The 14,752-nt window shown below is 46.7% G+C and overlaps 2 protein-coding genes across 2 annotated transcripts; both read right to left on the bottom strand.

The window, feature by feature from the left end:
- Positions 1–297: 297 nt before the first annotated feature.
- Positions 298–3,665, bottom strand: CCR5 (C-C motif chemokine receptor 5). The gene is made up of 2 exons (XM_024123986.2): positions 3,390–3,665; positions 298–1,609 (listed from the first exon to the last, which is right to left on the bottom strand). Exon 2 carries the CDS (start codon positions 1,596–1,598, stop codon positions 540–542), a length of 1,059 nt encoding a protein of 352 aa, XP_023979754.1. The 5' UTR covers positions 1,599–1,609; positions 3,390–3,665; the 3' UTR covers positions 298–539.
- Positions 3,666–12,620: 8,955 nt separating this feature from the next.
- Positions 12,621–13,809, bottom strand: LOC102984380 (C-C chemokine receptor type 2). The gene has a single exon (XM_024123981.1). The coding sequence runs from the start codon at positions 13,805–13,807 to the stop codon at positions 12,686–12,688; it is 1,122 nt and encodes a 373-aa protein (XP_023979749.1). The 5' UTR covers positions 13,808–13,809; the 3' UTR covers positions 12,621–12,685.
- Positions 13,810–14,752: the final 943 nt, after the last annotated feature.

Below are 14,752 nucleotides of genomic sequence, written 5' to 3'. Positions count from 1 at the left end.
GCCTTCCCAGCTCTCAACAGGCCACAGGGCTCTCCCCTGGTGTGAATGTCTGTGGAACTTATTAACCACACCTTGGAGGGGAGATCCCACATGGAAGTTGTCATTTCTTAACTGATCACGGGCATGTCTTTTCTCCCCATGGCAAGAGAAAGATCTGTTTTAAGCACATTTGCAACCTGGATGTTGCCCTACACCGATAAGAAGCTATACAATACTTTCCTCAGTTCATTGTGTTATTCCCGTTCCGGTAACCAAACTCAGGAATTAGCAATTCTCTGAGGATTTTTTTTTTTTTATATTGAACTTTTGCAGTGAAGGGAGAGTTTGCCAATAAATTGATGTGTGTGGAGGGGAGGTGAGAAGGTTGCTATTTCATCACATATTTTGATTTGGCTTTCTAGAACTGATGAGCTTGAAATATCTAATATACTTAGAGCTGATGCCAAATAAATGGATGAAACTTAGACCCTCTATGACAGTAACTTCCTCTTTAAAAGAACCGCTCCCGCCCCTAGTCTGCATATAAAAACTGAGTCAGGTCAGAAGCCAACAGAGATTTCCTGCTCCCCCGTGGATCGTGTATAAACGGAGCTCGCTCGCTCTGGAGCGTCTCCCTGGAAGACTGGACAGCCTTTGCAGAAGCATCTGGCAACGTGCTTTCGGAAGAACTGTAAGAGATAGCTTCGGAACTTCTCCCCGACGAAGGCGTAGATGATGGGGTTGATGCAGCAGTGTGTCATCCCTAGGGTCTCTGTCACCTGCATGGCTTGGTCCAGCCTATTAGAGTCACTGCAGTTATTCAGGCCAAAGAATTCCTGGAAGGTGCTCAGAAGAAGGACGATGTTGTAGGGAGCCCAGAAGAGAAAGTAGACAATCATGACGGCAAAGATGAGCCTCACGGCCTTGTGCCTCTTCTTCTCGTTGCGACACCGAAGCAGGGTTTTTAGGATTCCCGAGTAGCAGACGATCATGACAAGCAGTGGCAGCACCAGGCCCAAGATGACTATCTTTAAAGTTTGGAAATTCTTCCAGAAATGATACTGACTGGATGGAAAATGAGGGCTGCATGTATAACGAGAACCCTCTTTTTGGGATTTGGTAAAGATGATTCCTGGGAGAGAGGCGAACACAGCCACCACCCAGGTGACCCCACTTGTCACCACCCCAAAGGTGACTGTCCTGGCTTTCAAAGCAAACACAGCATGGACGATAGCCAGGTACCTATCGATTGTCAAGAGGATGATGAAGAAGATTCCAGAGAAAAAGCCAATGAAATAGAATCCCGTGAAGAACTGGCACATGATATTTCCAAAGTCCCACTGGTCTGCAGCATAGTGAGCCCAGAACGGGATGGTGATGATGAAAAGGAGGTCAGAGATGGCCAAGTTGAGCAGGTAGATGTCAGTCATGGTCTTCAGCTTTTTGCAGTTGATCAGGATGAGGACGACCAGAATGTTACCCACAAAACCAAAGATGAACACCAGCGAGTAGAGCAGGGGCAGGAGCTGGGCTGCAGTTTGTCTCACATTGACTTTTTGGCAGGGCTCTGACATCCCATAATCAATGTCGTAGAGGGGACTTGATGTTTGATAATCCATTTTGCTCGACTCTGTGAATAAAGAAGAGATCTTTTTTTTTTTTTTTTTTTTTTTTGCGGTACGCGGGCCTCTCACTGTTGTGGCCCCTCCCGTTGCGGAGCACAGGCTCTGGACGCTCAGGCTCAGCGGCCATGGCTCACGGGCCCAGCCACTCCGCGGCATGTGGGATCCTCCCAGACCGGGGCACGAACCCGTGTCCCCTGCATCGGCAGGCGGACTCTCAACCACTGCGCCACCAGGGAAGCCCAGAAGAGATCTTTTATAAAGTCCTAGAATGTCCTTAACAGTCCGTCATGAATGCAAACTATCTTAAACACCAATAGATTTTAAAAGTTGATACATAGATTTCTACATTTAACTGAAGACACTTTTTTGGTCAAACAGTGAACTTCTGTAGTAAGGGATGTTTGTTGCCTGCTTCTCTGCTTACTAGATGGAGAGCATCATCTCACCAAATAAAATCTGATATTGCATAGCCACGTGGAGTGAATGAAGCTGTGATAACAATGTCCAGAAACCAGGTCAGGCACCGTCCGACACTGTCTTACAATCTGTTCTGAAGCTGCCATTCCTGGGAGTTAGCTTACACACAGCATCATTACGAGCGTGCTGGTGGTAATGAACAGTTCCCAGGGCACTCTGCCTGCCAAACACTGTTCCAAGCTTCACTTCCATTCATTCAGTTAATCCTCAAGGTGACCCAGTGAGGCAGGTCAGGTTATTGTCCCCGTTTTGCAAACAAGGACCTCAGAGCACAGAGAGGTTGAGTAACTTCGCCAAAGACACACAGTGAGGAAGCAACTAATTTTGAACGCAGGCAGCCTGTACTCTTATCCGTCGTGGTCCCCTATCTTTCACTCTTTGGTGAGAGAACTAAAAACAGGACTGTCAGCCTGGTGCCTCAGTATAGTCAAAATGAAACAAGCTGATGCCTGAGTCCCCTGAGAAGGTCATAGGAACCAGCAGCCAGTTGTGAAATCCAGACTGCCATTCTCACATTTTCTCTGAAGTTTGTGTTTGTAGTTTCTGAGCTGCTATGATTAAGAGCTCCCACACATACATAAGAAACGGCCAAGTGGACAGTGTTTCATCTCCCATCATACATCCTGGGTTAGCTCAGTCCCTTCACAACCCGCTGACTTGCCTGGTCTATTTAAGTTCCACTGCTTGATTGAGAGTTTTCCCTAATTAGTCCTTGTGAATCTCTAGCCCCTGGTACCTCAGATTAGGCAGCTGAGAGAAGCACACAGAAAATCTCACCTTTAAATTCTGAGCCAGAAAAAGAATCATACACTGAATATGCTGTGAAATTTCATTTGATATTTGCAACTTGTTATTAATTTGGACAATTTTCAGGCTTCCTTCTTTTCTTGGCCAAAAAAAAAAAAAAAAAAGAACAAGACTTAGACGCAACTTCTGGTTAGGCATGTGTTCAGAGGGCATCCCGATGAGGAGGTTTTAGTTCTCCTTACCAGAAGATAATAATCTCTGTCAAGGTTTTGGCCAATAATCATCATCTCTCTGAAAAATCTTTCTTATGAAAGGTGAGGGCTTTTAAAAATAATATTGCTCCCTTTAAAGTCTTTCATTCATAATCACGTTTTGTATCTTTGATGTTATCACAGTCTGAAACCATTCTGAATTCTAACTTTGTCTGTAAAGATAACATTTTAAGATAGTTCAGCAAGCGCCTGGTGTTTTTCTAATGTCTTCCATGGTTTCCTGCAAAGGCTTTTACTCATCACACAAGCTGAGCTAAGTAATAGGCAAAGTGGCTGAGAGGTGACTTACCGGGAGAGATTCTCACAGGGGGACAGATGTCTCAGTTCCTCTGACCAGCTGAGCTGTGCAAATCAAACATACAGCATAAAAGTAGGAAATGCACAGTTTCTTCTGAATTGGGGGCGGAGTTTTAATGAGTAAGTATGTGGCAGTGCAGAAAATCATCAGAGAACAGTCCTTTTTTCTGAAAAAAAAAAAAAAGAAAAATTGAGCTTGAAATAGACTAGAAAATAGCTGGTCTGAAAGCTTATTCTTGGGCTTCCCTGATTACACAGTTTCTTTTTGGTTCTCAGTTCATCCAACCACACAGTCTGTTAGAAAACAGAAAGAATTGAAGGGTAATAGAACTAGAAGAACATTCATGTCCATCTAGTCAAAAGCCCTCATTTTACTGAAAGAAACTGCTGTCCAAGAAGCAAATGATTAGGAGGGCTTAAGACCGCAGGGCTTATCAGTGGGGAGGCTCAAAGGGTGAGAGATTCTGACCCCCTTGCCCTTTGTCTTCCATGAAAGCCAGCTGAAACCAACTTTGAAGTGAAGGGAACATCTCACCTTAACCCCGTGCTCCCCTTTATCTGCTCTCCCCTCACCCCCCTTGCCTGCCACAATTCACACGCATATGCTCACCACCCGATACTGTTTTCCTCTGCAACTAAAATAACTGGTTGCTTAAGGGCTTTTACTGTACCTTTACCTGTGAGCTAAACATGTTGCCCATCTCTCTCCAGATCAAGCATCTTGGGAGCATGTCATTATGAATTTTCACTCTCCCTATCCACTGTTTTGCAGCCCTCCAAGCCAGCAGGCATTTGTGAGTGCCTGTATTCTGCCAGGGATGTAGGCAGCAGAGTTCCTCACTCCAAGAATACAGTCTTATCTGGAATTTCTGTGAGAAGTTTTCAACATGCAACAGGCAACAAATGGCAGAAGAATAGGGTCAAGGTCAAGATTCTATTTCAATATTATATGCAGTCACCCCAGGCTTCCTTGGTGGTTGGTTGCTTATCCATAAACCTTAATTGTAGACCACAAAACCAAGAACATAGTGGAGAGCCAGTCCCGAGCCACACGAGCGCCCTCTGGGGGCTTCTGTTTCCTCTGCCACAGAATAAGGAGCACTGGCTTGTGATCTGAGGAGACCCCAAACCTGTGGAAGTGGCCTCTACAGTCAGGTTGCCTGAGCTCGAAGCCTCGCCCTACCCTCAGCTTTCTTATCTGTGGAGTGGGCTGAATAATGGTAGTTGCTTCATAGGTTTGTTGGGAGGATTACATGAGGCATCCATATGTCCAGAATTTAGCACGCAGTATACACTCAATAAACATCAGACTCTTAGTTACTCATTCAGTGATCCTTTCTTAGAGAGATTTATTATATAAAACTCTAAAAAAAATTGGTTCCCTGTGGGGTACTTGTCTAGAACATATTAGTATAAGCAAAATAGAAGCTGAAAGGGAGAAGCTAATGGCTGGTGCTTACAGAATGGAGGGATATGACTGCTGGGAAAAGCCAGAAAAGCACAGAAGGACCCAGCAACTGGTAATCACAACCGGGACAGTGCGTTATGAAGATGTTCAAGTTCATACAAGAGGCAGCAATTGAGAACTGGACTCTAGTCATGAGGCTGGACTTAACACCCAGCTTCACTCTCTACTACTTAATTTGTACAAGTTACTGAAACTCTTCAGGCCTTAGTTTTCTTAACCTGTATAATGGGGGGAAAAAGCCCCAAACACAAACCTACTCGACAGATCTGTGGTTGAGATCAAATGACAGAACGAGTTGTAGAGTCTTTTGTAGGTACCGGCTCTCTGTGGGCTAGTTAAGCAGCGACGTACAAAGTATGCTTGAGAAAGCGTTCACAAAATGTGTAGCAAATAAATTAATACAGAATTTCACAGGAAATGGGGAATATAGTTTTGGCTGGTTGAAGAGAAGCCTTATGTTCACCGGTAACACACTGGGTAGAACTCTCAGATGCTGCCAGACAGATGTTGCTTTTCTGTGTGTGGCATTGGTTGCTTTGTATTGTATTGATACTTCACCATGTGGAGCTGGGGCTTTGCCCTGGGTTCTGTGGGTCTTGTCATCGGGGTGGCTGTGGAGTTGAGGGCACGCTCACCCCCCAGAGGGCAGCGTGGAGTAGTGGAGCAGGCTCGAAGTTGCCCATACTGTGCCGCTGGCTCGCTGTGTGCCCTTGGCAAGATACTTCCCCTCTTTGAGCTTCTATTTCCCCATTCTGTGAAATGATGTGCTAGACTTGGGGGCCCCAAGGGACCTCTCCCCTTAAATTCAAAATGACTCCATGGCCAAGTTGGTTTGGAAAATACCACATCTGGGCAATACAGGGTGAGGATTCACAGGCTGAAACAAGGAAGCACAGCTTAGCAGGGTGCGTGACCCCCTTTTAGGGGGACATTGAGGTCACCTCTTGGGGTAGGGGTTCATCCCAGGGATGCACAAGGAAGGGAGGACCCATGCTTCCGTCTTCAGCATTTAATCAATGAAACATTGCTCTGGATACAATAGCAACAGTAAACCAGCAGTTTCTCATTCTGTGACTTAGTTTTGCCATCTCCGCTTCTTTTTTTACCTTGGCCCTCCCAGTTTCCCAGTTTGCAGGGCTCTGGTTCTGTTATGTATGGCCTTCAGACTCTCCATGAGAAATGATCTTCTGACTGGTTTGCTGCTCTGGACTTGACGCCCAGCCCTCCTTGTGGGGTGCTGGCCAGGCTTCCAGTAGCTGCTCCACTTTGAGTCATTACTCCCGAGTTCCGAGGGCCGCTTCTCTCTCTGGACTCAGAGCTTCATCCACAAGATGGGGAGGACATTGAATCTCTTCCTTGAGTTCAAAGGGCCAACTGCATGAGCTCAATGAGCTGAAACCCTGCCACACAGCAGCTCACACGAGCAGACAGGGGCTCACGCTGACTCTAGGTCAATGTCAACAGTGAGATGGGCTGAAAAAATAGCAAATGAATCTTTTAGTTTTTAAAACAGGTGTCTAATTCTAAAACCAGCACATGCTTATTGTATCAAGTTAGGAAAAACAGAAAAATAGAAAGTATGGGAACAATTAGACATTCTCACAATCTCAAAACAGTCCCTCTTATCACATGATGTGTTTTAATCCACACCTTTTCCCATGCATACTTTCTGATTAATCGTTCTCACACACATTCCAGTTCTTTATGCTGCTTTTTTTTTTGCTAAAGATTACAGTATAGGCATGTCCTCATGTTATTAAAAATTCTTTACAAATGCAGCTCTTTAATTCTTATTTTTATTGAGGTATAACTTACGTGCAGCAAAGCGCACTAGACCTAGGTGTACATCTTGGTGAAGTTTTGATACGCATACACCCTGTAGCCAGATGATAGGGAGTAGCTTTGTCACCCCAGAGCGTGCCCTTGTACCCCACCCAGAGGCAGGGGCCACTCTGACTTCTGTGCCTGGATTAGATGTGCCTCTTCTTTAACTTCATATAAATGGCATCACAGACTCTGTCCTCTTTCTGGTTTCTTTCGTTTAACAGAATGCAGTAACTACATGTGACAGAGCTCTGTTAATAGACGGTTGAGCCCTTTCCGTGGTTCACTCACATGGACAGCATGTTTTGAGTGTTGCTGCCAGTGCTCTGGTATCTCCACCAAGGAGGAAGCTCCCAGTGTCCCCAATGCCCCCTTCACCAGGAGAGCCAGAGAATCCCCACAGTCCTCGAAGAAGTAGGAAGAATCCCTCCCCCCACCAACCAGTGTTACATTTTGCACTCATGTGCCTCAGCAGTGATGCTGGGGTCCCATGACTCCCAGCGCCCCTTCACCTTCGACCCCAGACACCCTTCGTGGCGAGCAGGGCTGGGAGGCCACCATGCTGTTCTCTCCACTCCCACTGTGTCTGTTCACTAGACCCTTCCCAGTATGACCCCTTTTCCCAGCCCATGCACCACGTCCCCCTCACCCTGTGCAAATCATCAAACCAAGTAGACACTTACAGGCTGTCCACCTCATCGCTTTATTAGATATGTCCAGACCTGGTGGAAACCCCTTAACTCTGCTGGGAAGTCTGCTCTATGCATTTTGGGTATTTCTTTCAGATCACTGCCCAGACATGGCGCTGATGTAACCTTATGTGCAGTAACAGAAGTCTAAGATGCTGATTAAGGTGTATACTAGACCCGCTGTGGTCTTCAGTGGGTCAGGTCATACCTGCAGCGATGTGTTCAGCTCTGTACATAACAGGATATGTGGGACCTTTCCTGTTGTCCCAGAGCTGGCAACTATGGCCTGAGGCTGAGGGCAAAGAGGTGTTAAGTACCCGGCAGTTCTACAAAAAAACCACTGACACCTACGATCACACACCTCCCCCAGGGCGTACTAAGAGTAACAGAATCAGCCCTGTGCCCTTAGTCACCATGACAACCCTTCTCACCCCATCCTGTGTAAGGAGACAAGTTTGGGCAGGAAAGGGCTGTAGAAGTGGGTGGGGTTGATGGGAAGGAGGGTGGGGTTCCTCTCCCCAAAGCCAAAGGAGGGGCCTCTGAAAGAACCATGTGAGGAATGGGGGCTTGCAGGAAGGGGAGGCCAGTGCCTCATTCCTGGGTGGGGCATCCACTGGGCAGCAAACCAGCTGAGCAGGGAAGAGGAGATTGGAGACAGGTGATGGTGGAGATGGTGTGGCTGTGAGGCAGCAAGGATATCCCAAGGATGTCAAGTTATAAACATGGTGCTAGATGGGTGGCGTCTGGAGAAATTTCCAATCTCAGTCACTCACCACACCCAGGGCCAGCCTTCCCCTGAATTCGTGGGCTGCCTTGTAGAGGTCAGCTCACCAGCCCAGACACCTCTTCGCTCGTGTTGAGTTTCCTCTTGGTAGCCCTTGGTGGCCTTTGCTGCTGGCTAATCTCACCTGAGGCCATTTCAGTTTGTCGGAAATTTTAAACTTTAAAAAAAAAAAATATTTATTTGGTTGCATCAGGTCTCAGTTGCAGCAGGTGGGCTCCTTAGTTGCAGCTCGAGGGATCCTTAGTTGTGGCTCGTGGGCTCCTTAGTTGGGCATGCAAACTCTTAGTTGTGGCATGCATGTGGGATCTAGTCCCCAGACCAGGGATCAAATTCCCAGGGAAATTTTAATAATGAGAAAAAGTGAAAGTGGAAAGATAGGGTCTTGATGGCTTACTCCCAGGAAACTACAGGGCCTGTCTGAAAAAGTGCTCAAACTGCCCCAGTTGCCACAGATTGAAGAGGACGGCATGGGGTGGACTGTGTCAAGCCCCAGCTCCACCAAAAGTCTTAAGATACCCGTCCCCTGGAATGATCATCTTTCCTGACATCTGCTGAACTCAGCCCACTTCGAGCGTTCTCCCTAGAATAAAGGAGACTTGAGGTTTCTTCCACTTCTAGATATGGAGATGATTGGCAACTTTCAAGTGGCAGTTTCTTTGGTGGCAATGAAATCCTACTGTAGCTATTATAACTGTGATGCAGGACCGTCACCGGGTTAGTCACCTTCTCCTCGGGGCTCTCAACAAACTACACGTGCACCTCTGTTTCTGTGCTTTGCACAGTGCATTGTGATTATTAATACTCTGTTCTCCCCCGCGCCTCCCCATCAGCCATCCCCGGACTAGGAGGTCTAAGGGCGTGGGAATAACATATCCGTCGTTATGAACCCGCGCCAGTCTGGCGCATGGTAGATCCTCAGGTGTGCTCGTCACATTGAATTCCATGATGGAAAAACAAATAGACACTTTTCCACATTTTACCTCTGAGGGCACCAGCTGCCGTATGCATCCATTACCTTTTCTGCTTCTTAGCAGGCAACCCCCACGAGTCAGGGGCGTACCACAGCGAACATGGACCTCTTACTCCTGTGACATGGGGCCGCTGTGTGGCCGGGGCCCTGGCTCTGCTCTCTGCGTCTTCCCGCTCACTCACCAGGAACCTGGGCTGAACTTGTGTTCTGGGACGGGCCTTCCTGTGGCTGAGCAGGGAGAGCCAGAGGCTCCACCCGGTCACCCGACACTGTCAGTTCTGCTCACTTTCTATTGGCTGAGCTGGCTGTGGCTTGCGGGGGGGCGGGGGGGGGCGGGAAGGGGTCCCTCCTGTAGGGTGCGCTGCAAGTCACACGGCAAGGACTGGCATGTGTAATGACAGGGGGAAGGGAGTGAAAAGCTGTGAACCGTAAGACAGTCTCTCGCACCACAGCATAACAAAGCAGGCAATTTAAAGATTTTTTTATTGTGGTAGGAATACAGTATGAGATTTACCCTTTTAACAGATCTTTAAGTGTACAATACAGTATTATAGGCACACTGTTGTAAAACAGATATTTAGAACTTATACATCCTGTATAACTGAAATTCTTTGCATGTTGATAAATGGATAAAGAAAATGTGGTCAGTACGTCTAAGGAATCTTATTTCACCTTAAGAAAGAGGGAAATCCTGCAGTATGCAACAACATGGATGTACCTGGAGGACAGGATGCTAAGTGAAATAAGTCAATCACAGAAAGATAACTGCATAATTCCACTTATATGAGGAATCTAAAATCATCAGACTCATAGATGGAAAGAATAGAATGGTGGTTGTCAGAATTTTGGGAGAAGAAGGACCAGGGTAGTTGGCAATCAGACAGTTTTTCTTTTAAAACAATATAGTTAGAGTATTGATTCATTTTCCAAGTCATAGTTTTTTAAAACAATATTTATGTTTCATCATCGTCAAAACGAAATTTAATGCATTCATTAAGATAATATAAATATCTGCAGGTGAAGCACTCCCCCCGCCCCCCCCCCCCCCCGCAACATACACACATCTTTCTGAAACCTTCTGTAGCCATGAGGCAAGATGAAGCACCCCCCCCGCCCCCCCCCCCCCGCAACATACACACATCTTTCTGAAACCTTCTGTAGCCATGAGGCAAGAAAGTAAAACCTTAGTAACTTCCAGCTCCCCAGTTGCCAGGTTCCAGGAGCCTTGTGTTTCTTGCCTGCATCAGATAGGAAATGCACTAACATATATTTGTATTCTTAGCTCAGCCAAGATGAAAATCTTTGCTTATTTAAGTGAGCTTCTCCAAGTCCTCATCTTTACAAATAGGATTTAAAAGCTTTGATTAGGAGTCAGCTTGAATTAGAAGTTCCCACCGGCCAAAGAGGGGACCAGTTGAGCATCAATAAGGACACTGGCAAAGCATGAAGCATTCAAATAGGATTAAATCCACGACTTCCTAGACTTCCTAACGAGGCAAAAAAGATTTTTGGTAGCAAGTCAGAGAGAGTAAAGACAGTTGAGATGACAGTTGTGGAGGGTGTGATGTGATCCGACTGAGATTATTTAGATGCTACATCACCGTAAGCTAGTAAATCCACAGATCAGAGACCTCCAACTCCCTAATCAACATTTATTTATGAACCGGTGGTCTCCCAAACATACCACGTGCTCCACCAACACCAGAATTGTCTCTATGACTAATACAGTATTTTTAGGCATGGCATAATAGTAACTCTTAAAATGATACTTTACCACAATTGCAAGTTGCAGTTTTCAGCTTTTATTAAATTTTTACTTTACATTTAAAAAAATGTGTGTGTGTATATCTGAACTGTTTGCCTGTATGCAAAAATGAGGTGCTGGAAGGTAATTTGGAAGACATTTTTTTTCCACCCTATCTAGCGTCTTCCTCATCTAGGCCTGCCCTGCCTGGTAATAGACCCTGAGGTTACAGGCCAATGTTTAATTTCCAAGACAGGCCCCTTCTCTGCTCTGAGCACACACCCCAGTATCCTCACCGATTGTCTTCCCTCTCCCGGGCCCAACAGGGGGTTCTTGTTGCACAGTTTCCTTCACATTCTCCCCAAAGCTACTCTCCTGGACCTCTACAAACCGGCTTTTGGAGTAGGGTAATCCTCCAGGCAGAGTTATGTGATAAAGGCTGCAGGGGGACAGGTGGGCAGCGGCAGCAGGAAAGCAGGAAGAGCCACAAGGAAACAGACACCATCAGATCCAGAGACACGAGGCCTACTAAGTGTCCTGACGCATCCTTCCTGGCTTCTGCTCTTAGCTGATTCTGGAAACATTCCTGCACATCCTGCTGCGAGCTTGCCCCTCCACTCCTGATGGAGGAACTTACTAGTGCCTAACCCTTTCTCATAATCACGACCTCCAACCCTCCCGTTTCCAAGTGAGGGCTTTTATTTTTTCATCTCGTTAAAGATTATGCATATTTTTATAAACAAACACTTTAGTAAATTTTTAAAAAAGATTTATTTATTCATTTTATATTTTATTATTGCTGCGTTGGGTCTTTGTTGCTGCACACGGGCTTTCTCTAGTTGTGGTGAGCGGGAGCTACTCTTCGTTGCAGTGTGTGGACTTCACATCGCGGTTGCTTCTCGTTGCAGAGCACGGGCTCTAGGCGCGCAGGCTTCAGTAGTTGTGGCTTGTGGGCTCTAGAGCGCAGGCTTAGTAGTTGTGGCGCATGGGCTTAGTTGCTCCGCGGCATGTGGGATCTTCCCGGACCAGGGCTTGAACCCATGTCCCCTGCGTTGGCAGGCAGATTCTTAACCACTGCGCCACCAGGGAAGTCCTTTAGTAAATTTTTGTATAGGGGAATGAGGCCTAAGAAGCATATGAACAATGGGGCAAGATACTGAATACATTTCAAATGTAGGGTGCGTGGTTGTCATAGCTAAACCATAGTAAAGCAGAAATGTGTCATGCACTTAGCAGAAGGGGGATCATGGACCCAACCAAAGCTTCCAGGAAGTTCTTACAGTTCCTAAGCTCTCCATGAGCTGGGGAAGCCTCCAAAGTTAAATACAGTAGGAGATGGCGCTAAGGGAGAGCGAAGCCCTTACCTGCATCCTCGTCCAGGCTCACCCTTGTTGATGCTTCCTCCTCCTTCTCCTTGGTCCTGACCCCACTCCCCCTTGTTCCATTCACCTGTGCCTGTCTCGTTCTCTTCCCCACCTCCAGCTGATTAAAGAGATTGATGGAATCAGAGAGCAAAGTGGTGACGAGGGGGGAAAGAGCAAAAGCATAAGGCAAAGTGACGTTTTCCAGGAACTGCGATGAGCTCATTGGAGAGTCCAGGTCTCTGCCCACAGTTGTTCTGGAATACTCCCTGAGCACATGTTGGCTCTACAGGGAATGACACAAGTCTGTCTTGGTTCACACAACCCTGAGGTTCCTGGGCACTTGCTTTAGAGACTTAAGAGTCCTCTATTCAACAAACCGTGGAGGCTTATCATCATATATAGATTGCTGTCTCCCTTTGAAAATAGCAAGCGAACTGCTACTCCTCTACAAAACAGCCGAGACTTCCTGCTCCCCAGTGGAAGGGGTATATGTTGAACTCACTCGATCTCCTGTCTCCCTGTAGAAAACTGGGCATTGTTTGCAGAGGTGTTTGGCAACGTGCTTTCGGAAAAACACAGAGAGATACCTTCTGAACTTCTCCCCGACGAAGGCATAGATGATGGGGTTGATGCAGCAGTGTGTCATCCCTAGGGTCTCGGTCACCTGCATGGCTTGGTCCAGCTGACTGCTGTTCGTACAGTTACTCAGGCCAAAGAATACCTGGAAGGTGCTCAGAAGAAGGACGATGTTGTAGGGAGCCCAGAAAAGAAAGTAGACAATCATGATCACGAAGATGAGCCTCACGGCCTTGTGCCTCTTCTTCTCGTTGCGACACCGAAGCAGGGTTTTTAGGATTCCCGAGTAGCAGACGATCATGACAAGCAGTGGCAGCACCAGGCCCAAGATGCTTCTCATTATTGTATGGAAGTTCTTCCATCCTAGTGGAAAATAAGGGGCGCAGGCATAACCAGAATGTTCTTCTTGGGATTTGATAAAGATGATTCCTGGGAGAGAGGCGAACACAGCCACCACCCAGGTGACCCCACTTGTCACCACCCCAAAGGTGACCGTCCTGGCTTTTAAAGCAAACACAGCATGGACAATAGCCAGGTACCTGTCGATTGTCAAGAGGATGATGAAGAAGATTCCACCAAAATAACCAATGTGATACAGCCCTGTGAAAAATTTACACATCACGTTCCCAAAGACCCACTGGTCTGCAGCATAGTGAGCCCAGAACGGGATGGTGATGATGAAAAGGAGGTCAGAGATGGCCAAGTTGAGCAGGTAGATGTCAGTCATGCTTTTCAGCTTTTTGCAGTTGATCAGGATGAGGACGACCAGCAAGTTGCCCACAAAACCAAAGATGAACACCAGCGAGTAGAGCGGGGGCAGGAGCCGGGCTTCAGTTTGTCCCACGGCGGTCTTTTGGCAGGGCTCACTGTAATCATAGTCATAACTAGTGGTGGGTTCTTCATCGTTCCCCTTGATATTCGTTGTAAACAGAGAATGAGATGTGGAAAGCACATTGTGGCTGAACTGGGGAAACGTATCATTGCCATCCATCTTCCTTTGTCCTGTAAACAAGAGGACTAGATGATGACACACAACACAACGGCTGCAATCCCCAATCTTACCAAGGTCCCTGCTCCACTTAAGCAACGTCCTAGTCTTTGTCTTTGCTTCACAGCCATCTCCTTGAAAGCGTGTGTGCTAGTTCACCACTTCCCCTTATTCCTGGTTGCAGACACCAGTCATCTCCGCACAGCTGTTTCCCAACACCCTTGGCCTTCCCAGAGAGCCTGACTCTCATGATAAGGCTGACCATATTGGACACTTGCTTCCTCTAGCTCCTCTGCAGTGACACAAGGCCTGTGACCCATTCCTGGATGATAGTATTTAAGGGGACTCCGCTGGGGGCTTCTGGGGATGCTCATAATGAGCCACTATGAGTCGCACTTTCTGTTACCTGCCACCCAGAGTGTTCTGATTTCTCTCAACTTTCTGTCTCCATCAGAAAACTTCTCTTGCCAGGGTTGCAATGCCAACCTGGTTTTTAAACACGCTGGCTTTCAGTTTTGTTTTCATCAAGCGTTTGATCCTTCTGCTGACTTCTTCCATTTAAGACTTTTGGCTTGGGAATTCCCTGGCTGTCCAGTGGTTAGGACTCCATGCTTTCACTGTTGAGGGCGTGGGTTCGATCCCTGGTCAGGGAACTAAGATCAAAATATCTTGATATTACAGTGAATATCAAGACCAAAAAAAAAAAAAGTTAAAAAACAAACAAACAGAAAAACTTTTGGCTTCCAGGAGAAAAAGTGGCTTACCACTTCTTTTTCATTTTCTTTGTTGGTGTCTCTTCCCTCTGCCACACTGTAAGAGTCCCAGGCAGCATCCTTGGCTCCCACTTCTCTACCATTTACCTCTTTACCCTTGCTCCAAAGTTCTTCCTGAATTGTGTTGTCTGATCTCAAGGTTCTAAGTTTCCTGTAGGCTAATGCTTCCCAAAGC

Source organism: Physeter macrocephalus, chromosome 18, assembly GCF_002837175.3.
Source record: "Physeter macrocephalus isolate SW-GA chromosome 18, ASM283717v5, whole genome shotgun sequence".
In the NCBI taxonomy this organism is placed as follows: domain Eukaryota; kingdom Metazoa; phylum Chordata; class Mammalia; order Artiodactyla; family Physeteridae; genus Physeter; species Physeter macrocephalus.
Note: the sequence above shows the minus strand (reverse complement) of the source record. Positions and strands in the feature narration are given on the sequence as shown.